Genomic DNA, 26,174 nt, shown 5'->3' with positions numbered 1-26,174 from the left:
TGTGTTCCCCAAATGCTATATTTCACAGAGCTACATCCTGATCCCAAATCTTTCCGTTTCCCAGAGGGAAAAAAAGGCATGAAACATTAAGGCATAAATATGAAATATGTGTCCACTTCTTTTGCCCCTTGATCACATCAGCAACAGCTGGAAAAGAGGCTTCATCAAATGGAAGGAAAGATCTGTCAAATAATTACAGGTCAACCTTTTCCTTTTATTGCTCTACAAGTCAAAGTCTTAAGAGATCCAGCCATAACTCTTGTTTCAGTGTTTCTATTTCATATAAAGATGGGCCTTTTCCCTGCCCTTGGTTTCTCTTTACCACATCAGGTCAGATAGTTGTCATAGCTGTTGTCATTGATGTGTCTGGTACAACTTCTGCCCCTCTAGGGCAGATGTGCTGGACCTTTGGCCTCTTGGCTGATGGTGAACTGCAACTCCTATCAGGCCCAACAAGCATGGCCAAGAGCAAGGGATGGTGGGAGCTGTAGTTCAGAAATATCTGAAGGGGCAAAGGTTCCCTACACCTGCTCTGTTAAGTGCAATTGTTTATTCGACACTGAAATGGTGAATGCCTGAATGTGCATTGCTAACATTGTGGATTTTCCATGGCAGCACACTAAGAGCTCTCTGAGCTCTAATTGAGTTATTGATTAACTGAGAAAGTTCTCTGTTCCAACTCTTTAGTGTTTAACCTTAGATCACATGATTGAAGCATTCAATTGCAAATCACCCTCTTGAAGGGAGCTCTGTGTTCCTTTTTCTCTGGAGCCTCAGAGATGACAAAGGATGTGATCATGGCTTTCCAAGAGCTGCATAGCCTTACGCAGGATGCAGGCTAACACAGGCTGGAATGGCAGAGAGACATAGTTTCTGGAAGAAGTAAAGTTATTTCTTATAGGATGCTGAGCCCGTGATGAACATGCACAAGATATTGTATGGAATTATTTGGATGAATCTTTGATGTTCTGTTTTGAAGAAAGTTCTACAAGCAAAGTTTTGAACAATACTTATGGGTCGGGACAATGTATTGTTCCAAAGAGAGTTTCCCTGCTGGATTCTTTTTCAGGCTTTACTTTTAGTGACTTGCACATTTACTGCAACCACTAACCCTGATAACAACATTCGAACTCCACTGTTGGGAGTCAGAATGCCTCTGAATACCAATTGCTGGGAATCACAAGTGGGGAAAATGCTGTTGCGCTCATGTTCTGCTTGCAAGCTAACCATAGGAATCTGGTCGGCCACTGTGAGAGCAGGATGCTGGAACAGACGGTCCAGCAAGTTCTTCTTATGCTCTTATGCTCAAAGCTTGCACAATTTTTTTTTAAGAAAAAAAAGCTTACAGGGGCAGCCCAGTGAGGACTGAGTGTGCCCAATAGTGATAGAATGCAGAAATATTGTTTGCGAAGGGGAATGTAATAGTGGGGCTGGAATCCTGAACAGGGTGCACTGCACACTGCAACGTTTTGCCGCACCTCCCTTGTAACATTTATAAACATCTGCATTTTTATGGGATTTGTAAAGAGCACATCACAGGGTATCCCTGAAAACATGCCACTGCCATTTTTAGCGTTGTTCTGAACTCAAAACATGATGAGGATAGCAAAGCGGCGTTTCTCCCCCCCCCCCCACACACACACGAAACACACACACACCAGAACCAGCTGCCCCAATTAACACTTGATGCCCAGTGCCATTCAAACAACACTGTATTTGATCATCTTCCAATTGGGGAGGAGGGTGGGCGAAATGAGTGGAGAGGAAAGCAGCTGTTCACTATCTCTTGGCACAAAAACTGCATCACTGCTGAACTGAGAAAGCAAGAAAGGCTATCCTATTCTAGAGGACACCGCTTTTTCATACTGCTTGGTCAGTGTTAACAAATGATAATCTTGCTGATGCTAAATCCACCATCAGCAACTAATTTCAACATGAGCTTACATTTTTGAACTGAGCAAGGACTATAGAGCCAGCCACAATGTCTCTGTATACCCAACACCTTCTATCTATCTACATGCAAGTGCATGTAGAAAGCACTACACTACACATTTAAAGTGTGTTACTTCCTCCAAAGAACCCCGGGAACAGTACTTTCCCCCTCAAAGAGCTACAATTCCCAGCACCCTTAACAAACTACAGTTCCCAAGATTCTTTGGGGGAAAGTCATGTACCGTATTTTTCGCCCTATTGGACGCACCAGCCCATAGGACGCACCTAGTTTTCAGGGGGGGGAATCAAGAAAAAAAATATGATTCCCCCCCCCCCCCCCGCAGCTCTGGGAGCAGTGGACAGGCTGCACGCAGCCTGTGCGCTACTCCAAGACCTTCTCCCTGCTTTAGCGGGAGGTGGCGGAATTCCCCCACCTCCCGCAAAAGCCCACAGGAGCCGTGCGCGACTCCTACGGGCTTTTCGACCAGGAGGGAGAAGGGACTGAAACGGCCAGTCAGTCCCTTCTCCCTCCTTGGGGAAAAGCCCCCAAGAGCGGTGTGCTCTTCAAAGGGTGCGCGGCTCCTGCGGGCTTGAGGTGGGGGAATTCCCCCACCTCCTAGAAAAGCCAGCAGAAGCCACAGAGCCCCTTTAAAGAGTGCGCGGCTTTTGCGGGAGGTGGGGGAATTCCCCCATCTCCCGCAAAAGCACACAGGAGGGAGAAGGGACGGACTCGGCCAGTCAGTTTCTTCTCCCTCCTCGGGGAAAAGCCCCCAAGAGCGGTGCGCTCTTTAAAGGCTGCGCAGCTCCTACGGGCTTTTCTACGAGGTGGGGGAATTCCCCCACCTCCTAGAAAAGCCAGCAGAAGCCGCGGAGCCCCTTTAAAGAGCGCGCGGCTTATGCCTACTTTTGCGGGAGGTGGGGGAATTCCCCCATCTCCCGCAAAAGCCCACAGGAGGGTTGGAGAGTAGCGGGAGGGCGTCGCTCGCCTTCCCGCTGCCCCCCATCCTCTGGGCTGGCCATGGGGGAAGCGCTGCTTTCCCCACCGCCAGCCTCAAAGCCGGGTCGGAGAGTAGCCGGAAGGCGTCGCGCGCCTTCCCGCCGCCCCCCATCCTCTGGGGCTGGCGATGGAGGAGGCGCTGCTTTCCCCCACCGCCAGCCTCAAAGAGCAGACTCTCCTGGCTTCAGCGGAAGCAATGCAAAGCCTCCGGAGCGCACGCTTCGGAGGCTTCGCGTTGCTATCGCTGAAGCCAGGGAGCCTGCATTCGCCCCATAAGACGCACACATATTTTCCCTTCATTTTTGGAGGGGGAAAAGTGCGTCTTATAGGGCGAAAAATACGGTACTTCAAATATCTGCTGTGTGTGCTTTTAATGTACGGTGTGACTGGCTTCCACATACCCCTCCCCGCCCTACTTTAAGGGAAAGGATTGTGTTACAGTACTATTAGTCAGAAAAGTTAGGTTGGGTTGGGTTTGCATTGCAAACTAAAGAACCTAGTTAATAAATAATAATAATAATTTATTATTTATACCCCGCCCATCTGGCTGGGTTTCCCCAGCCACTCTGGGCGGCTTCCAACAAAACACTAAAATACAATAACCTATTAAACATTAAAAGCTTCCCTAAACAGGGCTGCCTTCAGATGTCTTCTAAAAGTTTGGTAGTAATTTTTCTCTTTGACATCTGGTGGGAGGGCGTTCCACAGGGCAGGTGCCACTACCGAGAAGCCCTCTGCCTGGTTTCCTGTAACTTGGCTTCTCACAGCAAGGGAACCGCCAGAAGGCCCTCGGAGCCGGACCTCAGTGTCTGGGCAGAACGATGGAGGTGGAGACGCTCCTTCAGGTATACTGGACCGTTTAGGGCTTTAAAGGTCAGCATCAACACATTGAATTGTGCTCAGAAACATACTGGGAGCTAGTGTAGGTCTTTCGAGACCTGTGTTATATGGTCTCGGCAGCCGCTCCCAGTCACCAATCTAGCTGCTGCATTCTGGATTAGTTGTAGTTTCCGGGTCACCTTCACAGGTAGCCCCACACAGAGCGCATTTCAGTAGTCCAAGCGAGAGATAATCAGAGCATGCACCACTCTGGCGAGATAGTCTGCGGGCAGGTAGGGTCTCAGCCTGCGTACCAGATGGAACTGGTAGACAGCTGCCCTGGACACAGAATTAACCTGTGCCTCCATGGACAGCTGTGAGTCCAGAATGACTCCCAGGCTGCGCACCTGGTCCTTCAGGGGCACAGTTACCCCATTCAGGACCAGGGAGTCTTCCACAACCGCCCACCTCCTGTCCCCCCAAAACAGTACTTCTGTCTTGTCAGGATTCAACCTCAATCTGTTAGCCACCATCCATCAGAATCTAAACTGCAAAATGTAGTATTTGGGTATAGGAAAGGATCTGGAATATTTCTACACCACTCTTCCAGGATTTGGGGTACTGTGGTGTTTTGGCAGAACTTTTATCTCTGGACTCTTGCCTCAGTGAGGAGCAGAACCTCCTAGTGTTTTTTTTTAAAAGTAGAAAGCTTTGATATGGCACTTTGCTAAACATAATTTGCTGCTTTTTTGGTTCTCTATTTGGGCACAAATTTGTGGTGCCTCTGCCAGAAGGATCATTTAGCAGCCAGGCATCTAAGAAACAGATGGTATAATTAGTGGTCAGTGTACTTGATTCTTAGGCCGTACTCCCACAAGCTGCTCCCTTTCTCTCCAATGTTCCCTTGGAATCATAGAATTGTTGACTTGGAAGGGGATCCGAGGGTCATCTAGTCCAACCCCCTGCAATGCAGGAATCTCAACTAGAGGTGGCAGCTGTAGCTCAAGAGAAGGCCAGCAGGTGGGGAAGAAGTCCTAAAGCTGAGTGCCTGAGACAGAAACGGGGCAATATCCTACCAGCCCATGGGCAAGGACACTGTGCTGTAGCACAGAATCCTCCAAGTTCAATCCCAGCAGTGGAGGAGCTTGACTGGGGGGGGGGCGGAGAGCAAGCGGGGGAGGTGCTGGTGCATGTACCAGGGGCATGGCATGCTGCCCCAGGGGCGTGACGTGTATCCTGGGGGTGTGGTGCCCACCATGGGGAGGGGGCAGCTGTGATGGACCCCCCCCCCCGGGATCGCGCTGCCAGGGGCGGTGAGCTCCCCCCACACTCCTCTTCCTCCGCCAGTGAATCCCAGATATCTCCAGTTAAAAGGATCAGGAAGCAGGAGATAAAAGGACACCTCCACTTTTTCTGTGCCCAAAACCCTAGGAAGCTGGTGACAGTCAGAGGAGACAACATAGCCTGAGCTGGCAAATGTTGCTAAGCAACTGTAGTGTGGGTCATTCCCCAAAAGGAGATGAGGAGGAGGAGGAGATGCAGCATTTAGTAGACCAGCCATCATGTTGGTTGGATTTGAGCTTCCACCACCACCAATATCATTTCAAATGCCTTTTCCTGTCTATATATATTCACCTCCACATTGCAATGAATTAAATGGGGCACGACGAGAAAGAATTTCAGGAAAGCCAGCATGGCATGTACAACGTGTGAGGTGGAAGAAGAGGGGGAGGCAGTCCCCGGATTTGCAAATCTGTCCCTGGACAAATTCCGTCCCTGGAATGTCCCCAGATTTGCAAATCTGTCCCTGGGAAATGTGGCAGCGGCAGCCTCAGCCGGGTATTGCAGTTGGCTCTGGCTGGCTTCAGGAGCTGCTCGCTGCCATGGCACCCGCCATTTTTCCTGCGCCATGGCAGCGAGCAGCTCCTGAAGGCAGCCAGAGCCAACTGCACTACCAGGCTGGCCCCTCCTGGGCCTCCCCTGAGCTGTCAAAACAAGGGGGGAGGGGGGGAGGAGATCGGGGAAGGCGTGGAAGTCACGGACAGGCAGCACGCTGTTGCTCAGTTTTTTTTTAAACTGTGCATTTATGTTTCACAGGGTGTGAAAGAATGACTTTGCACCTTTATACAATATGCATGTATGCTTGGGCCCAGGGTCTTTTGCCTCACCATCCCCACTACTGACTCCCTGTTGCTATTCAGCTTCCAAAATAAAAGTGTCCCCGGATTCATTGAAAAAAATCTGGTAACCATAGGGGAGATGGGATTCAGCCTGCTGGCTGGGCCCTTGATTTCCACACAAACTTTCTGTGAAGATCAAGGAGAAGCCATCAGGCATGAGCTAGGCACATGCGCACACACACTCATTGGACACATGACGCTCTGGGGGTTTTCTCCAAATTCTACAGACTCAATCTTTTGAGGGGTGGGGGGTGGAGAGAGGACACCCTGAAGAAATGGTAGGAAAGTGGCATCGCACAGGCAGAAAGTCCTTGCACTAACAGGATGGCTTCCTTGGATACAGCTCAATGTCTTCTGGTGGCCTCCAGTCGCATAACCCCCAGTCGTATAACAGATTGAGGTTGAATCCTGACAAGAGAGAAGTACTGTTTTGGGGGGACAGGGGGTGGGTGGGGGTGGGGGACTCCCTGGTCCTGAATGGAGTAACTGTGCCCCTGAAGGACCAGGTGCTCAGCCTGGGAGTCATTCTGGGCTCCCAGCTGTCCATGGAGGCATAGGTCAATTTTGTGTCCAGGGCAGCTGTTTATCAGCTCCATCTGGTACGAAGGCTGAGACCCTACCTGCCCGCGGACTGTCTTGCCAGAGTGGTACATGCTCTGGTTATCTCTTGCTTGGACTACTGCAATGCGCTCTATGTGGAGCTACCTTTGAAGGTGACCCGGAAACTACAACTAATCCAGAGTGCGGCAGCTAGACTGGTGACTGGGAGCGGCCGCTGAGACCGTATAACACCGGTCCTGAGAGATCTGCATTGGCTCCCAGTTCATTTCCGAGCACAATTCAAAGTGTTGGTGCTGACCTTTAAAGCCCTAAATGGCCTCGGTCCTGTATACCTGAAGGAGCGTCTCAGCCCAGACACTGAGATCCAGTACCGAGGGCCTTCTGGTGGTTCCCTCATTGCGAGAAGTGTGGTTACAGGGAACCAGACAGAGAGCCTTCTCGGTAGTGGCGCCGCCCTGTGGAACGCCCTCCCTTCAGCTGTGAAGGAAATAAGCAGCTATCTTCTCTTTAAAAGACATCTGAAGGCAGCCCTGTTTAGGGAAGTTTTTATTTAATGCTGTATTATTTTTAACACTTGATTGGAAGCCGCCCAGAGTGGCTGGGGAAACTCAGCCAGATGGGCGGGGTATAAATAATAAATTATTATTATTATATATTATTATAGTTCCCAGTGGCATTGCTCCCAGTTGCATGGCATTTCCATTAAATTAATGGCAATGTGGAAGTCAAGATGGGCAAGGGTATTTATAATGAAACAGTAGAAAGGGAGGGGCACAAACCAAAATAACCGAGATCTACTAAGAAAAGAACAGGGGGGAAAGCCTACAAGGATTTAAAAACAGTATCTGGAGCGTGGAGAAAGGAAAAGGCAACCTATACAGCGACAAACAATAAATCAAAGAAAGACCTACATAAACCACAAAAGATCTGATTATTTACACTGCAAGATTTATTAGCTCCCCGTGCTTTATAATGCTGCCCTTATGATATTCATATGTTTTCACGGAAATGTCAGGGTTTCTTTCTTGTTTTCTTGTTTTTATGTGAGAGAGGATTAATGGTCACATCAGCTCGGGAACCTTGCAATTCTGACAGCTTCAAAATGATACAGGATGAGACTTATTGCTTGGCAGATTTGAGGTTCTTTTTTGGAACACCAGGAGGAGAAATTACCAGTTCCGCTTGAGATGCTCTTTGCACTGCAGAGAAACCATACTCTGTGCTGTTTCCACATGCCACGTGCAGGAGAATCCATTGCTGCTATTCACAGGAGTAAGAATATTTATTGAAAAGACAAGGAGTGTGTTTCAAAATGGGGCTGGAACTGTCCACATTTGGACCATTGTTTCTGATCTCACAATGGAGACATGGATGCCTTCCTCCAGCAAGGAAAATTGGTCATGTTCCATATACAGCCCCTGAAAAGATGAAGGTTCCCCAAACACGATTACCAGTAATTTACCTTCCTCCATTTTTGAGTGGTACCACTCCTATCAGCTCCAAGAAAAGCTGGTTAGGAGAAGACTGTACTAGGACCACAGAGATTTAGGATATTATCCACCAGGCCTTCCCCCACCTCTGATCATTTGCTGCTTCCCTGCTAATTACCACAGCCCTGAGCAACATTCATGGGTAGCAAATCATGAAGAACAACAGACGGCGTATCCCACTCACAACCAGAGGGGAAAGAAAACACGCAAATCAATAAATATGCACGGACAACACTTCCTGCAGAAACTTACCAAACTATTCCCTGAGCCCCAGAGCCGATTGGTTTCAAGTTCTGGTAGCGCTTGAGAACTGTGAAGGTCGAGTCACCCACTTCCACGCTGTAGAACTGGTTGTCAACTTTGCTTTTACTCATGTTGTAATATTTGGCAATATATGACACATCCACTTGTTTCCCGAATCCCTGTCGCAGAGACAAAGTGGGGAAGGGGGGCAGCGGAGGAGAAGAAAGAAAACAGAATACCAGTAAACTATCAGCATAGCAATGAGGCAAAACAGACACCCAAGACTCTAAAATGTGACCTGCCCTGTCATTTCAAACTTGTTGTCAAAGAATTTCACATTGACAGCCAGCTTTCTTAATGACTTTCGTGTGATCTTTCTCAAACCTTATTTCAGATAAGAAATGGCCCTTCAGATCATATCAACCCCTCCGAAAAGACTAAAGGATTCAACATTGAAACCCAGAGGAAGTTTTGCCCCACTTTTAGCAGTCACAACATATTATGGGATTATGTTTCTATTTTCCCAGTTCCCTTAATATATTCCTGTTTTAAAATATGTGTATTAGTCTGATAAATTAATATCCCATCCTTTGCCACATAAATGTTTCCAGGGTGACACACAAAATTAAAAGAACAAAATCAATCTGCAAAAATAATTATAACCAAGAACTGGAAAAGGAGTAATCTAATCCTTATTAGACTGGATTGAGAAAACATGGTCTGTTTTAACCATGATAAAATTAACTTACTTTAAGAGAACTCACATAAATCAGCCAAAGAGATTTATGGAAAAACGAGCTGTTTTCATTATGTTTTGGAATGATAAATACCAAGGCAATATACAAACATATGATGCTTTTAATTTATGGTAATCTTATACAAATTATTTGCAAGCATTTCTGTATTGTACAATTTTAAAAAAATGAATAAAAACAATAGCAAAGTGAGCTTCTTAAACACAGCAAGAAAGACAAGCTCAACAGCAGTTTTCAGCCATGGGAAAGAAGGTACAGTATTTGGTGCTGATATGAGCTGGGAAGCACATTCAAAAAGGAGAGTGCCACAGCCGAGAAGCCCTCTCCCCAGTTGCCACCTGCTCCATAACACTGGGTGGTGATCCAGTGAAGATCTTGGTTTGCAAGTAGGCTGAAGAGGGACTAGGTAGTCCTTCAGGGGCCCTGGTCCCTGAGCTTTAAAGTCCCGTCTAGCATGTTCACACCCAAGTTCCTCCTGGAACCAAAGGATGGACTTCTCTGTGGGGCAAACAAAGGAGTTGCTTTGATTCCCTTAGTTTTTCAGTTGATATGCATAGAATGAAAACTATAATTAGAATCATAGAATTGTAGATTTGGAAGGGACCCTGAATCTAGCCCCCTGCAATGCAGGAATATGCAGCTGTCCCAGATGGGGATCAAACCTGCAACCTTGGTGTTATCAACACTACACTCTAGCCAACTGAGCAATCCAGGAACTCTCCAGCATGAACACACAGAAGCCCTAGGGCTGCTGTTTCTGGGGCTGGCCCTTTTCTCTAACCTAGCACCCTGACAATGCCAGGTGGCTGGAAGTAGCCACCCTTTAAATTCTCCACATTGTCCCTCACTTACAGTCACTCTGGAGCATGGTGAGAAATTTAAAATGTGTCTAGATATTAGTGCCCAGCACTGCTGAGAACTAGACCACTGCAAGCAGGTAAGCGTACTAGAGCCTATCAGATGTCAACTGTGTCCAGATCCCCCTCAAACCTGAAACCAAACCAGATATATGTGTGTATGCATACTTAAGTCCATTTTCTGTCTCTCCTGGACCTCTCAGACTGTCCATTTCCCCAGTTCAGGATGGCTGGAACTTGGAAGAGAGGTCTTGCTCAAATGAAGCAGGTCAGACTGGGACCGTATGTAGAAACTGGACAGTCTACTCTTTCCTGCATGTCAGCCCAGCCCTGATCTGGCAGGTCCTTCCATGGACTTCCCTCTCCTCTCAGGTGGCCTCGCATGCAACTGGCCAAGCACTTTGGAAACTGCTGCCTGGTTTCTTCTTCCTGCTTGGCTCTGAGAGTAGGTCTAGAATGCAGAAAGCTTGTGTCCAGGTTCAACAGATCTTCGAGGATCTGGGGGAATCCAGCTCCCACTGTTCTACCTCTGAGGAGACCTCAGATTTGAGGTATGGGTAAGGCTGAACCAGTGCTTTCCCCCCCAAGAAAAATAGGCACTGGAACTCAACATGAATTTGTTACAGTAAGTCACTGGGCAACTTGGGGCAGCCCTGAACAGATGCCAGTTTGACAAGCGCTGTGTTCACAGAGGTGCTAAAAACTCCGGCAAGCTGTCTCCCTAGCTGGTTTAGGGGGTTGCCCCTGGTTCAAATAAATAAATAAGGTCAAATAAATGCATCCCTCCCCACCTGCCATTGTGTTGGTATTCTATTTCTTTACAGTCATACAGTTACAGACACTTCAGGTTGCGTTTTTTCGGGTTGCGGACCGCCAAAACCCAGAAGTACCAGAATGGGTTACTTCCGGGTTTCGGCAATGCACAGAAGTGCCAAATTGCAACCTGCGTGTGCGCAGACGTGGGTTGCGAGGGCTGCGGGTTGTAAACGTGCATCCTGCACGGATCACGTTCGCAACCCAAGCGCCCACTGTATATGCATTAGGAATGTTCAATGTTCAACCAACTGTTTATTAAACGGCACAGAAACTACACACCAGCCGTGCTTTTCCCCTTGCCTCCTTCCCAAGACTCTGGCTTAGTATTCTTTAGGATAAAAGCAGTGCTGAGTAATGAAACAGAATGCAAAAGGCAGCATATGGAGATGCCTGTCATTAAACCCAGGGAGGGAGGGGCAGAGAGAAGAGGGGCTTCTGTCATTTGCAATAGTGCTTCAGGGGGCAAGGGGAGGGGGGCACTCTACCCACGACCAGACTGAGCGCAGCATGTTAATACATTCCTGGCTAATTGCCAAAATTAGCTTCCTCTTAATTACATTAGAGTTTCTGAATGTATTTATTTTTGCAAGCCACCCAGCAGGAATATGTATTTACAAGGGAGAGAAGGGAGGAGAGAGGGGGGTGGCGGGTGGAGAGGAACCACCCAGGAATGCCAGGAGGACAAAAGAGGCCGAGAAAAAGCAAATTTGCAGAGCAAATTGAATCGTACTACTTTAATGCCCTGTGAGTTTTCCTCTATTGTTTTCCCGGAAAGCACCCTGAGCACCCTTTATTTGTGTTAGCGGTACTATTAGAAGCAGTTGCAGGTTGGTGAGCAGCCAAAAGAGCATTCTGAGGCTGTGCCTTGCAGGTGCCAGGAGCCAGGTTGCCATCTGTTCATTATGGGCTGCTCATATTTGGGAAGCTTTGATCGTAATAAGGAGAGCTCTGCTTGCAGGCACGGTTTCTCTGTATTATCTCCTAGCTAGCTAATGAAATCTCAAAGACGCCGGTGGACTCGCTCCACCATGAAAGAGGTGTCAGACACCAGTTTGAGAGGCTGAGCTAAACCATGAGTCAATGCAGTATACTGTACTCTTTGATCAAAGGCAATGTATGATTCAAGGGCCAAGTCCAGTCCAGAAAAGTCCTTCCTTCTCCCTGCCACCCACCTGCCCTCATCTAGTCCAACAGCCTTCTGTAAGACACAGCCAATAACCTGTTCATTCCCCGCCCTGCCTTGCTTTGATACAGATTAGTCTACTCGATCCATAATACAACATGATATAAGCAGAGAATCAATGCACTGAATGAAAGTTATGAGCGGATGGAAAGCTTTAAACATTCAAGCCAAGTGAGCCAAGCGACATGGTGCGCCAAGAAAGGAGGATAACTGTGCAACCCTAAGCCAAGATTGGAGGGTTTGGATTCAGCAGATCTTGGGCTTTCTCAGGATCTGTTCCTCACCTCAGTGGAGCTGGAGATATCCCCCAACCCTGGCTCAACTAGAACTCAGCAAGTGGGATTTACACCGGTATAAGTCTTCAGAAGTGGCAGGACAGGACAAAGTTACACCTGTTCCAAACCACCTTCATCTCAGTCACGTTACATAGCAAACCAGGAAAATTTAGCCTGCAAAAATGGTGGTGTAAGTCAAATTCCACCTGAACAGAGTTTGGAATAGGGGTAGTTGATCTCAGTGTGATTTATGTTGGTATAAGTTATACCAGCTTTCCATAGTTAAGACTGCTCTGCAAGTCATGATGTCAGGAGCAAGCCAGCAATAAATCACACTGAGTTAGTGAAGTTAACTCTTTATTAGAATGAGCAAGGTCTGCTCAGGAGTGCCAGACCTAATGAGCACAGCAACTCTTCTTTGGTAGGTCTTGCCCCTATGAAGCAGTTGCAGACACTGAAGGTCCCTGCCTTCTCACAGCTGCCTATGTCTCCTCCTCTCCCGGGTCTTCCCCAAAGCAATCTGAAACTGTACCTACATGATGCTAACTTTTTCTCCACTCTCTTCATGCCTCTCCTGGTTCTGGGAGGATGGGAGCTTGTCACAGCCGGAAGGAAAGACATCCATGACTCTGCACCAGCCTGACTAATCTCTGCCTCTTGGCCCCCCTAGGCCTTGGCAAAGTTTGTTATTTTATCTGATTTGGGTCCATCTTTGATGGAGAAGGGTGGGGTAGTAATAAATTACAAGTTTGCACTCTCAACTGACAACGTTTCAAACAGGTACAACCCATATATAGGGATTTCCTTGAAATCTGTTTTGTCACTTTATTCAGAAAAAGGACCTTCCATTTCAAGGAGGCTATTCCCATCACCCAATAACATCAGTCGTGTGGGAGAGCGAGTTAATCCTCGACCCAAGGAAATAAATTGCTTTATCAATAATAATGAATGAGATACAGACAGCAAAGTATATTACACTAACCAGGCTATAGAAGTGATTAATAATGATAATTATTCTGCAGCAACAGCAGTTGTTAAATAATTAAAGCCACATAGTTGTGGTGATCTCTAACATTTCTGTCTTCCTAATGCGCTTTAGAGCCTAAATGAGAACTGGTAAAGTTTTATTCATAAAGTTTAAGTCGGTGGAGGCCAACCTGTTTGGGAAATGTGCCACCAGGTCGGTTGTTATTATCTGTATCTTCTCCATGGGGCTCTCACTGGGCAGCGTTGAAAAAGCCATTATCTCTCAGCCTAACTTTCAAACTCTCACACACATGTACCCAAAAACACAATTGCCTTTACACGGTATTGTTGGGTCTGGAGCCTAGCTTTGTGGCAATCTACAGCTAGGATGCCTGTTGTCTTCGTCCATGGAGTTTTCTTGGCAGGGATACTGGAGTGGCTTGCCAGTTCCTCCTCCAGGAATTGATGCTTTTGAATTATGGTGCTGGAGGAGACTCTTGAGAGTCCCATGGCCTGCAAGAAGATCAAACCTATCCATTCTGAAGGAAATCAGCCCTGAGTGTTCACTGGAAGGACAGATCCTGAAGCTGAGGCTCCAATACTTTGGCCACCTCATGAGAAGAGAAGACTCCCTGGAAAAGACCCTGATTTTGGGAAAGATGGAGGGCACAAGGAGAAGGGGACGACAGAGGACAAGATGGTTGGACAGTGTTCTCGAAGCTACCAGCATGAGTTTGACCAAACTGCAGGAGGCAGTGGAAGACAGGAGTGCCTGGCGTGCTCTGGTCCATGGGGTCACGAAGAGCCGGACACGACTAAATGACTAAACAACAACAACAACAACAACAGCTAGGATCTGTAGGGCCAAATGGGCCAGAGGGAGGAGATGTGGATAAAGACAGCCTGGACCAGATCAGAAAATCATGGGCTAAGGTTAGACAACAGAGACATAGTCAGACAATGGGCTGGTGGCTGGTTACTGAGTTGGGGAGATGAGAAGCAAAGGGCCAGTGGCAAGAATATACCGGTAGTAGAAAACTGACCACAGGTCTTGTAACAGATGAGGTCAGGCCAGGCCATCTGTATTGTTACCATCAGACAAGCTGCTCAGGCTGAGTAGCTTGGAGCAGGACTTGCATTCAGTCAGGAGGGACCCCTATTGGTCCCTTGAGACCCATGGTCCTGGCTGGAATGAAGAACCCATATGGGTAATGCAGCAACATGGCAGAGATTGGGCAAGTATTGCCTAAGCGTGAAAGTTGCCCCAGTGTCATGGACTGGCTGGATGCTGAGGAATGGTAGAAGGTACCAGCTGGGAAACCCACAATGGAAGAAGGCTCACGGCCAGGGGTTGGTGGTGATCAGAGGGAGAAAGGGGAGAAGACTGGGAGGAAGAGGTGTTGGAAGCTGAAGAAGTAACAGGGTTTAGTGAGCAGGAAGAGGCTGCGGCAGAGAGCAGTCCAGAAGCAGAAGCAGAGGCTGGAGAGGAGGGGGGACGAAAAGGCAGAGATGATGCAGGCTGCTAAAGAAACCCTGGTGTATCCCTCTCCTGCTGAGACCAGCTTCCCTCCACCCTGGTCTCCCAGAACCCAGGGAGGTAGGAAGACGGCAGAGCAAAGACAGACAAGGCAGAGAAGTCTCAGGTTGCTTGGGAAGGGCCTGCGCTAGGAGGAGACTTACAGAGCTGTGGGAAGGCGAGGACCTTCAGTCCTCATTGAGGCAAGACCTACTGGGAAGAGGTGCTGTGATCACTAAACCTGCACTGTTTTGTTTCTTTGAATAAAGAGTTAACTTCATTGATACCTTGTGAGTAACTGTTGACCTGCTCCCAACTCCTGCCTTGACATCTGGTGGCACAGAGAGTAAGGCACCTAGGCTCTGTTGCCTGATTGCCCTGACATCTTACAAGCATGAAGGTAGAATGTTGCATGTCCCAGTGTCATGCACACTAAAAATGGAGGGAGCCTCTGCACTCTGTCCTCTGCGCATAGAGAGCAGCCTTGCACCCTGAGGAGGGTGGGGGAGAATTACAAGTTCTTTGTTCACCATGTGACTCTTAATTTACCATAATATTTTTAATTGCTTCTTGGAAATCATATTTTCTGTTTGAACGGTCACATTTATTTGGGAGTTTCAAACACATCCTCTAAACGAGTTACCTATAATTAAGCAGAAATATCCTGCAGAGGATGGTCATTCTCATGAGATAATGGCCACTCATAGCAGACAGAATGTACTCAAGCAAAACAAAGACCAAGTGACCTTGACAAGGTCAATTTAAACATTTTAATGGCTAACTTCACGGAGCATTGATGTTAAACTATTAAAAACATCAATGGTTTTTAGAGACCTTCCGCCCATTTTCATTGAATTGTCTCCATTTGTGGCTTAAGAGAATTGGTATAAGTTACAAAGGAAGATTGTCAACATGACCAAAGATAAAGAATTGCTGAGAGAAGCAAACGAAGAAGAAGAAGAAGAAGAAGAAGAAGAAGAGGAAGAAGAAGAAGAAGAAGAAGAAGAAGAAGAAGAAGAAGAAGAAGAAGAAAAAGAAGAAGCAGCAGCAGCAGCAGCAGCAGCAGCTTTATCCCTGTCTCAAAGAAATTGAGCTTCCTGTATGATTTAATGAGACAGAGATGCACTGAAAGGCCTCGAGGCCACTTAAGTAGTGGACCCAATGGTCAAGAAGGCGGTTTCTGCACATACTGTAGACGAGGAAAGTGAGCGACAGATGGGGCTCATCAGCCTGAGAAGGTAGCCCATCTAGGAGAAGGAAAACCCTGACCCTAAACCTCTGCTGCCTTCTGGGATATTTTCAGAAGAAGAAAAGGCTAAGGAGTAAACCCTACACAAATCCAGAGTGGAGTCCCTAAGACTGTTGAATGGCACCTTGTACACCTCCTTCCTGCAGCTAAGCTCATGCCAAACATATTAATCTGCTTTCCTGTGAGGCTGGGGGGGGGGGATGTCTTACCTTCTGAGCAACCCAGGAGTTCCATACACACTGCCCAGACTTGTGCTCTGGGGAAGTCACTTCCGTGCTGCTAATGCAGTGGTTTGACTTCACCCCCGGAGACGCACTCCACTGTCTCTCGAGACAGACGGATGCTAACAAGTACTAGCATATAAAGGCCCAAATGGCTCGGGACCCAAGCACCTAAAATACCAGTACCAACTACCTAGGGACACGGGTGGCGCTGTGGTCTAAACCACTGAGCCTCTTGGGCTTGCCGATCAGTAGGTCAGCAGTTCGAATCCCCACGATGGGGTGAGCTTCTGTTGCTCTGTCCCAACTCCTGCCAACATAGCAGTTTGAAAGCACAACACTGCAAGTAGATAAATAGATACCGCTGTGGCAGGAAGGTAAATGGCATTTCCGTGTGCTCTGGTTTCCATCACAGTGTCCCGTTGCACCAGAAGTTGTTTAGTCATGCTGGCCACATGGCCCAGAAAGCTGTCTGCTTACATACGCCAGCTTCCTCGGCCTGAAAGCAAGGTGAGCGCCGCAACCCCATAATCACCTTTGACTGGACTTAACCACCCAGGGGTCCTTTACCTTACCAACTACCTCAGACCTCGTGATCAGCAGGCAAGGCCTTATTAGTGGTGCCACCACTGGGCAGCTGCCCGACTTGCACTGACCCAAGACAAGGCCTTTTCAGTGTTGGTTCCTCAGCTGTGGAATGCCCTCCCTCCATCCAAAAGAGTGCACCTCTCTCCATCATTATTAACTTTCAGGAAGAATTTGAAAACATCCCTATTTGCCCAGGTATTTGGTGGCTGAAGAACACTGTTCCTGAGAAGCTCAAGATCACTGAATGGAAGAAAGTCGTAATTCTTTTCAGAATGTCTTAATCTGTTTTAGAATGGTTTTGCTTTGGTTTTGGTTTTAAATTGTGTATTAGTTTGCCATCCTTAGGGAGGAAGTGCAGAATATAAAAATAAAAAATAACCTGGGGCAATAGTTTACAAGTCAAAGGGCATGATATCCAAATATCTATTAAAGGCCAATCCTCCCTTATTTTTGAAATTATTATATTTTTTTTAGTTTACACTTCTTTGAGTATTAAATTCTCCATCCTTACAGCAAGAGGAGAATAGGAAAAGTTTGTCAACATTTACAACAGTCCACGCGAGGGAGAAACTACGGCTAACTGAATTCAGTGGGGTTAGAGTCGGAAAGAATGGTCTTTATTGGAGTGAAAGGCACATTTTACAGCCCATCATGTAGCTTTGGGAATTTAATCATCTCCTTTATGATTATATGAAATCTTTCGGAGCTGGTGCAGGAAGTGTGAAGAAGGCATAATGGAGCATGGAGACCTATAAACATTCTAGAGTGCTTGATGGAAATTCTGGTACTCTTCACTTACAGCAAATGACACATGTGTACTGGGAATTTTGACAGCTCCCCCCTGGATTTATTTATTTTTTTAAATTAATATATCATAGGGCAAAAGCTAAAGAAAATATTAATGGAATGTTTATGGGGTTTGCTTTCTGCAGGTTTATCAGAAAATGAATGCATTAAAAGCAAACTTGGGGAGAAGGTCACAGCACTGCGGTAGATGCAGTTTTTGCATGCAAAAAGAACAAGATCTGTCCCATGGCAACTCCAGCTAAAAAGATCACGTAGCAGACTGTGGGAAAGAATGGAGATCCTGAAGCAGTGCTGTTCTCATTTCCTTAAAAAAAATAAAATGGGGCACTGGCCATGACACAGATTCATTCATTCATTCATTCATTCATTCCACCCTTTTCGTCAAGGACCTCAGGGTGGCATACATGGTTCTTCCCTTACTCCTTTAATCCCCAAAACAACTCTGTGAGGCAGGTTAGGCTGAAAGGCAGTGACTGGCCCAAGGTCACCGAGTGAGCTTTGTGGCTGAGCAGGTGATTTGAATCCTGGTCTCCCAAAGTCCTGGTCCTAATCCCTAACTTTCACAGGCGAAGCAAACTGCAAACAGTGGGGTTGATTTGTTTGTTTGTTTGTTTGTTTTGTTTTGAAAGAAGTTATAGTGGGGAAAGAGGCAGGAGTTTGGGGGCATGCTGCAAAACAGCCAGGGGCCTTGCCATCACCCCAGAGAGCAGTACTGTCAGAGCAGGGAATATAGGACTAAATACAGAACAAAACGCGGGTGGCGCTGTGGTCTAAACCACAGAGCCTAGGGCTTGCCGATCAAAAGGTTGGCGGTTCGAATCCCCGCGATGGGGTGAGCTCCCGTTGCCCGGTCCCAGCTCCTACCAACAGAGCAGTTCGAAAGCACATCAAAGTGCAAGTAGATAAATAGGTACCGCTCTGGCGGGAAGGTAAATGGCATTTCCGTGCGCTGCTCTGGTTCGCCAGAAGCGGCTTAGTCATGCTGGCCACATGTACACCGGCTCCCTCAGCCAGTAAAGCAAGATGAGTGTCACAACCCCAGAGTCGACTGGACCTTATGGTCAGGTGTCCCTTTACCTTTACAGAACAAAATGTACAAAAGGTGTGGCAGCTTCATTGTGGGGCAGGGTAGATGATCTTGTGAACTGTTTGATCTTGGAGAACACTATAGGAATGTTAGTTAAGGCAGGTTCAACAGCAACCTAATCACATAAAAAAACAAAACAGAAGGCATGAGCAAGCCTGCATGCGCATGAAGGATGTGGAGGTTCCATGTGTACAAAATGGCTTCAGAAACGGAGTGAAAATCACTGTGACTTCTTCAGACAGCTCCTCAGAGAATCTAGAATTGCCCAAGCATGGCATTTTCCAGCTAAGGCCACAATCTTATTAAGTTTCTGAAAAGAAGGCACATCCTCTTGGAGCCTATCTTCTTAACTTAAAAAAGAAAGGAAGAAAAAGAAGGGAGGGGGAAAGCGTTTGGTTTTGTTGTCTCTCCTTTGTCGCAATTATTCTGCCTGGAAAACTTCCATAAAGTGTCCCATTCGCCAGATGAGTAATTGTTTTTTTCTCTGAGTAGCAAGTTATTTTTCAGCACACTAAACTATCATTTTTTATGTTGTTTTTTTTACAGTGCCCAGTGTGCTGCCGATATCAGAGTAGCCTTATGGGAGAAAGTAGTAATAGGTGCCTAAGAAGATGATTGATGAAGCAGCCAGATGGCAAAGTACGCAGGACAATATTTCTGAATCTGGGACAATGTCACTGTTTAATGCAGTAGGAGAGGAACAGCCAGATGATATTCTTTGGGCCAAAGCAATTTTATCTGGCCCCTGGTGGTGCTACTGGATTTTAATCAAGGCCTGGAAGTTTGCTTGAAGTTTCACTTTTGCGGAAACCTTGTTTCCAAAACTGCACTACTCTACACATTTCTCTGTGGATTTTATACGCGATGCTCCAGCTGATACCATATTGGCCCGAATATAAGCCGCACCTTTAAAATTGGAGACGGGGGGGGGGGGACAAAGAAAAATACCTGAATATAAGCCGCTTCATTCCTCATGGAGAGCCGCTCTGCATTGCTGGCAGCCTTTCCCCTCTCTTCCTTCCCGGCCTTGGGGGAAAGGATGGGGGGGGGGGCTACGCACGGGGCAGGCACCGTTTTGCCGTGCTCCTGGCTGCATACTGTAAGGTCGTGAATATAAACTGCACTTTAACTTTCAACGGTCAGAATTTGGGGGGAAAGTGAGGCTTATATTCAAATATTATATATATATATATTATATTTAAAGCTATTTATAATATATAATATTCAAATATTATATATATTATATTTAAAGCTATGGTTTTCCCAGTCATGATGTATGGAAGTGAGAGCTGGACCATAAAGAAGGCTGATCGCCAAAGAATTGATGCTTTTGAATTATGGTGCTGGAGGAGACTCTTGAGAGTCCCATGGACTGCAAGAAGACCAAACCTATCCATTCTGAAGGAAATCAGCCCTGAGTGCTCACTGGAAGGACAGATCCTGAAGCTGAGGCTCCAGTACTTTGGCCACCTCATGAGAAGAGAAGACTCCCTGGAAAAGACCCTGATGTTGGGAAAGATGGAGGGCACAAGGAGAAGGGGACGACAGAGGAAGAGATGGTTGGATACTGTTCTCGAAGCTACCAGCATGAGTTTGACCAAACTGCGGGAGGCAGTGGAAGACAGGAGTGCCTGGCATGCTCTGGTCCATGGGGTCATGAAGAGTCAGACACGACTAAACGACTAAACAACAACATATTCAAGCCAATACAGTAATTTTCTGGATACATTTTTCAGGGCCTATCCACCTGCAAGTGGGTCAGTTTGTGAAGCAGTTCCACACAAATTAGTGACATTTTTGCAACAGGACAAATGGGCAGAGAGAGGAGCTCTAATGACAGAGTGGTAGAAGAAAATTTGGGGAAGATGTGCATTGGCATAGTGTTGATTTACAACCACTTTTTGGAAACATGGGAGAATAATTGAATATGCTCTTTTTTAAAAAAATAAAAACATTTACAGAAGGAACAATGGTCTCTCCCTTTATATAACAAGATTCAGGCAATCAAGGTTTTGGATAATGGAGTTGCTTGCTTGCTTAGCATTTTCACTGAACATCTCCATCATCTCCATCCTTAAAACAGCCATGCAGAGCATGAGCCATATGGTTTTTGCAACCAAGCAAGCTCTTCCAAACAAATACCTATCCTAAAAATTCTTCCAGCAAATGCTCTGAAATTTATATTTGACTGCATACCAGACAGCTGGTTATTTTTAATCAACTGATGTTAAAATCAATTATATGAACTTAGAGAATGAAACCGACCCATATTACCGCAGCCCTCTGGACAATTAATGTATGCAATTCACCTCAGTCAATTTCAATAGCCATTAAGCTGATGTTGATAGACTGGAGGCAGAGGATGCAAAATGGAAGATCTGGTTCTAACACGGAAGAGTACTGATAAGTTAATGCACTTTGCTTGAATAATGTGCAACATTACGCAAGACTCTTCCGTCTTAATGGAGCCTGGACAGAAGGGCCAGACCTAACAGCTCTTTCTCTAGTTAGTTAGTGGTTAAAAAAATACTCAGGGGAATGAAGCCATTTGTTTGCATGTCTGCATACAGAGGAAGTACATGGTCAGGAGAAAATTATCTGGTTACCATTATGATCATCATATGTACAGAGGTGAAAAGCCTCTCTGAAATGTCACCGCTCTTACTGGAAATCATTTTGCTTCCCTAAAAAACCCTACAATGGCCTTCCCAGGCAAGGTTCTCCAAACTCGCCTTGGAATTTCAATTTGGAGACATTTAAAGGTAACTTCCAAGTCTTTAAAAAAAATATTGACAGCATGTGAATATCTGTTTGCTAAGCAAACAGAAACACATGGAAACAGAGCAGACAAGCCTCATTCAGCTCAGTCCCATGTGGAACTGGGATGGGATACACATGGGCTGGTGCATTCATCCTTAAATTCAGCATCCTTCAGTGCCACTCCTGAGATGCACATTATATGGCTATCTGAATTCAATATTCTTCCTGCAGGTGCAAAGTTAGCACCTAAGAGAAGTCACTTGTAGTTCAGCTTTTTTCCTACTGTGCTAGATTTCAGATTGCAGAATAATGTTAACATGGGAAGGCGCTTAAAATGGTAACCCATAATATGCACATCCAAGTTATTTTCTTGTGAGCTTCACAGGAAGGAAGGAAATTAATCTGTGCCATATTAACTTGTCCAAGGGTACCAAGTAATCTTCAGAGTTGAGAAGGGTTTTTAATCTGCATCTCACACATTTTATCCACCGAACCAAGGAGTATTGTGACTGCGTGATTTACAGTCATCCCTAAATTGCAAGAATGAGAAGCTCGCAGAAAAATTTAGTAATTTTAACTCACAACGCTTAATACAGATTTTTAAACATGCCCACATCTTCTCTTGCCTCATATGAAATAACTGCTTCAGAGCAATTACTATTTGCATTTTGATTTTTTTCCCCACCTTTCTGTTACCTGTACCTGGTAAGGTATTAAATTGGGGTCACATCTTGAGATGCAACCCTACTTTCAAGGTGACTTCTTTGAAAGCCAAGTTTACTGGCTGCACATCAAACGACAGAAATCAATGATGAGACTGAAAGGTCCTATGCTGTTCATTGGGTATCAAAACAAACAGCGCAACCCAATTTCACTTTGATAATGGAAATTCTCTACACTGATAGGCTGTCGCTAGGCTAGACACATACGAATGCTAACAGGCAGCCCCTTGACTAACAAGCACGTCTAAGACCTGAGCAACTTAATACTTGTTCCGTAACTGCTTAGCTTACTGAGATTCATTTCAGTCTCCCAACTTTAAATTATTAGGGCTTCTATATTCAAGGGCAATTTAGTTCCAGAAGACTAGATGTCAGAGCTACTTCAAATTATATCCCCACCCCTCAAAGAGATAGCCAGCAAACACTCAGTGCTGATGAGCATACTAGACTACTATTTGTACCAGCTAGAGGCATGAAAAGTCTCTGCACCAGGCTGCCATGAACTTGTGGTATTAACATGTAAACTCTCTAGGCATTTTAAGTCAATTAAAATGCATTTGGGGGGATAAAGGCTGGATATAACAGAAACCCTCTATGCAGCAAAGAAATGAAGGTTATTTACACAATACTATGAGAGAGTCTACACAGTGGCTGATGGCATGACCCACAATTAGGGGTGGTGGAAGACTCAGATGAGGACAAGGTTCAAGCTATGTCCTCAGGGCTCAGGAAATCAGAAGATGAGTCCCTTCTACCTCCCCAGCCCTGCAGAAGCCAAAGACTAAAAAAATAAACGGAAGCCCTTTAACCAGTTGTCCAGTTCCTCCAGTGAGGCAGAACCCACCATACTCTTGGCCTGCTCAGCCTACATGTTGCTTCAATTTACTATGAGATAAGCCACTTTTATTACAGCTCCCTGCAGAGACAACATCACTTGAAGCAGTTTAAGCAGGAGGCCTCTTGGAGCTGTCCATGGTCCTATATGCTTTCTACTTGATTTGGGGTTGTATTCGACTAACAGGGCCTAAGTTAGTCGTGGCCATTAATTTTAATGGGTCTACTCTGAGCGGAGGTTAGTTGACTAAAATCCTTGGACTCTGAACTGGTCACTGCCTGCCTTCCCTGCGAATCTCAGGCTCCCACAGAACAGGACAGCTGATTCTTTTTGCTTATGAAATGCGACAGAGCAATAAAATGCATTAAAAAGAAAATAATCAGCTGCCTTGTTCTGTGGGAGCATGAGATTTAATTTAAAAGGCAACAAACATCAACAGTATCAGCTTGTCTGTCATTCCTTTGAAAAAGTTAGAACCGCTACTAAGAACCCGTTTGTAATGCATATTAAAAAATCGACAATAGGTCTCTCTAGCTCAGCGGCTCTCAACCTGTGGGTCCCCAGATGTTGTTGGACTACAACTCCCATCATCCCTGAACTCTGGCCTTGCTAGCTAGGGATGATGGGAGTTGTAGTCCAACAACATCTGGGGACCTACAGGTTGAGAACCGCTGCTAGCTGTTTCCATGGGTCTGGGGAGGTTGTCTCAACTGATTGTCGCTTCTCTTATGTGAGATGAATGGATGCCAGGTGTTCTAGAAGGATAAAGGACTTGTCTTGCCTTTGGCCACCGTGACTTGGCAGGTCAATTTCTCGGCCAGAGCAACAGGCCGCACCTGAGCGCACCATGAGCATACTGACAGTCTTCTTGCAGAGCACCAACATTTAGCAATTTCTAAGCCAGCATCTCCCAACGAGATAAAGGTTGATTTGATTCATCTGTTTGTTCCTAGCAAGGCTAACAAAGGAGTTGGGTTTATCTTTATATTACAGATTAATCCCGTTTCTTCGAAGACTGCTGACCAAAAGCAATACACCTTGTCACACTGCCACCAAAGATATAGAAATGTTCCTGTGGCATTGCATCCGTCCCTCAGCAACACTGGGGGCTTAATCTACTTGGATTCAAATTGCAGTAAGATAAAATGCAATATATAATAAATAAAAGAAGCAAACAAAGATATAAATAAAGATTACACAACATCTAGTGCAGTGCACTACAACTGCTGGAACAGGAAGAAAAATCATTAAGTGGTCCACAAAAGACCTTCAGCAATTTTCAAGTGGTCCACAGGGGGGAAAGTTGGGAACTGCTGCAATAGATCCTAAGGCTTCTAGCTGGCAGATCTTGTGTATAGCCTATATATGTAAAACATCCCTATATTTCTCTCAGTTTTATGCTGGAGACTCCCTTCATCCAGTTTTGCTGTGAGTTATTACTCCTGCCGAATCTACCATAATACTGACAGCAAAATATGAAAGTACAAGTATATACTGTACCTTGTTTTACCTGTAAGGAACACACACCTGACAAAAGGCAATCTTCACATCCAGGGTAGGTTCACTGCAGTAGTATAAGAAATGGCGGCTCATAAATACCTGCAATTCAAAGAACAGCAGTATGAGTGCTGGGCATCCATTTCGCATGTGGAATTATGTAGATATTTAAACATTTATACATAAATTGCATCTGTTGGTGCTGCTTGGGCAGGCTTGATAGTAAGAGAAGCGCAGCCTCAGAAAATGAATGATATTCATTTGGGTACTATAATCTAGGATAGCTCAGTCGGTGCAACATGAGACTCTTAATCTCGGGGTCGTGGGTTTGAGCCCCACGTAGGGTAAAAGATTCCTGCCCAGCCAGGGGTTGGACTAGATGAGCCTTGGGGTCCCTTCCAACTCTACAATTCTATGATTCTAATTTCCCCCCAGAAAGTAGGTGATCTGTTTCCACAACAGCACGGACATGGAGCTCTCTCTCTCTCTCTCTCTCTCTCTCTCTCTCTCTCTCTCTCTCCCTCTCTCTCTCTCTCTCTCTCTCTCCTCTCTCTCTCTCTCTCTCTCTCTCTCCCTCTCTCTCTCTCTCCCTCTCTCTCTCTCACACACACACACAGTTTATGAGAGGGAGCTGGGCAGCCCTTGCAACTTGATGGGGCCACTGGCCAGACTGAGAAGGCTCGTCTAATGTCCTTGGGTTTTTCTCTGGTTGGCCACTGTGAGAACAGAATGCTTGACTATACAGTGGTACCTCGGCTTAAGTACTTAATTCGTTCCGGAGGTCCATTCTTAACCTGAAACTGTTCTTAGTCTGAAGCACCACTTTAGCTAATGGGGCCTCCTGCTGCCTCTGTGCCACCAGAGCATGATTTCTGTTCTCATCCTGAAGCAAAGTTCTTAACGTGAGGTACTATTTCTGGGTTAGCGGAGTCTGTAACCTGAAGCGTCTGTAACCTGAGGTACCACTGTATAGGCCTTTGGTCTCCTCCAGCAGGGTTCTTCTTATGTTCTTAGTGAAAAGTGTGCATCTACAAGTTTAAGCAGATTGCCTCCAAAGAAGAAGATACAGTGGTACCTCGGGTTAAGAACTTAATTCATTCTAGAGGTCCGTTCTTAACCTGAAACTGTTGTTAGCCTGAGGTACCACTTTAGCTAATGGGGCCTCCCGCTGCCACCACACCACCACCGCTCAATTTCTGTTCTCATCCTGAACCAAAGTTCTTAACCCAAGGTACTATTTCTGGGTTAGTGGAGTCTGTAACCTGAAGCATCTGTAACCCAAGGTACCACACAAAAAAAACATTCACATTGAAAATGGCAGCCAAGCAGGTATTGTAATGCCTTGTGATTTAATTTGTAAAAGGAAAGAAAAACCCACGTGACCCAAAACAACCATGGAGATCATCTGAGGGAGAATTAGTGGTTCCCCCAAGGACTGGAAACACAACTCATTTCAGCAAGGAGTCATGCTCTGTGGAAAAACCTTCCTCCCTTCAGAAGCAGATACCGTACCATCCCTGATAAGTTTCAGATGACAGGTTAAAACCACTGTTTAAGGAGGTTTTTGCACCATGAATGTTGTTGTAATGTTCCTGTCTCTGATGTTTGAGCCTATGTTTTTAATTTTATATATTGGGGGAATGGGCTTAGCCGCTTTGAGACATATAGTGAAAAGTAGGGAATAAATGCCTTAAAATAAACAAGTAAAATAAAATATTCCTAACAGGATACCGTGTTATTTTGCTGCAGCAAATATGACACACTCTTTCTTGTTTTAACAAAAAATGTTGAGATTTTGTTTGTTTGTTTGTTATTATT

General features: G+C 45.9%; 1 protein-coding gene across 9 annotated transcripts in view; it reads right to left on the bottom strand.

The window, feature by feature from the left end:
- The window catches only part of MAPK10 (mitogen-activated protein kinase 10), a 238,103-nt gene that overhangs the window by 89,001 nt on the left and 122,928 nt on the right, over positions 1 to 26,174 (bottom strand). For 7 of the 9 annotated variants that reach the window (XM_083571505.1, XM_083571506.1, XM_083571512.1 and 4 more), the window contains 2 exons: positions 24,387 to 24,458; positions 8,232 to 8,401 (listed from right to left, as the gene is read on the bottom strand). In XM_083571505.1, the coding sequence (XP_083427631.1) occupies positions 8,232 to 8,401; positions 24,387 to 24,452 (236 nt within the window). In that variant the 5' untranslated portion in view covers positions 24,453 to 24,458. Of the gene's footprint in view, positions 1 to 8,231; positions 8,402 to 24,359; positions 24,459 to 26,174 lie in introns of those variants that run through there. The other 2 variants (XM_083571509.1, XM_083571510.1) reach the window with 2 other exon arrangements.

The sequence above is a fragment of the Podarcis filfolensis genome (assembly GCF_964270895.1).
Source record: "Podarcis filfolensis genome assembly, chromosome: 9".
In the NCBI taxonomy this organism is placed as follows: Eukaryota; Metazoa; Chordata; class Lepidosauria; order Squamata; family Lacertidae; genus Podarcis; species Podarcis filfolensis.
Note: the sequence above shows the minus strand (reverse complement) of the source record. Positions and strands in the feature narration are given on the sequence as shown.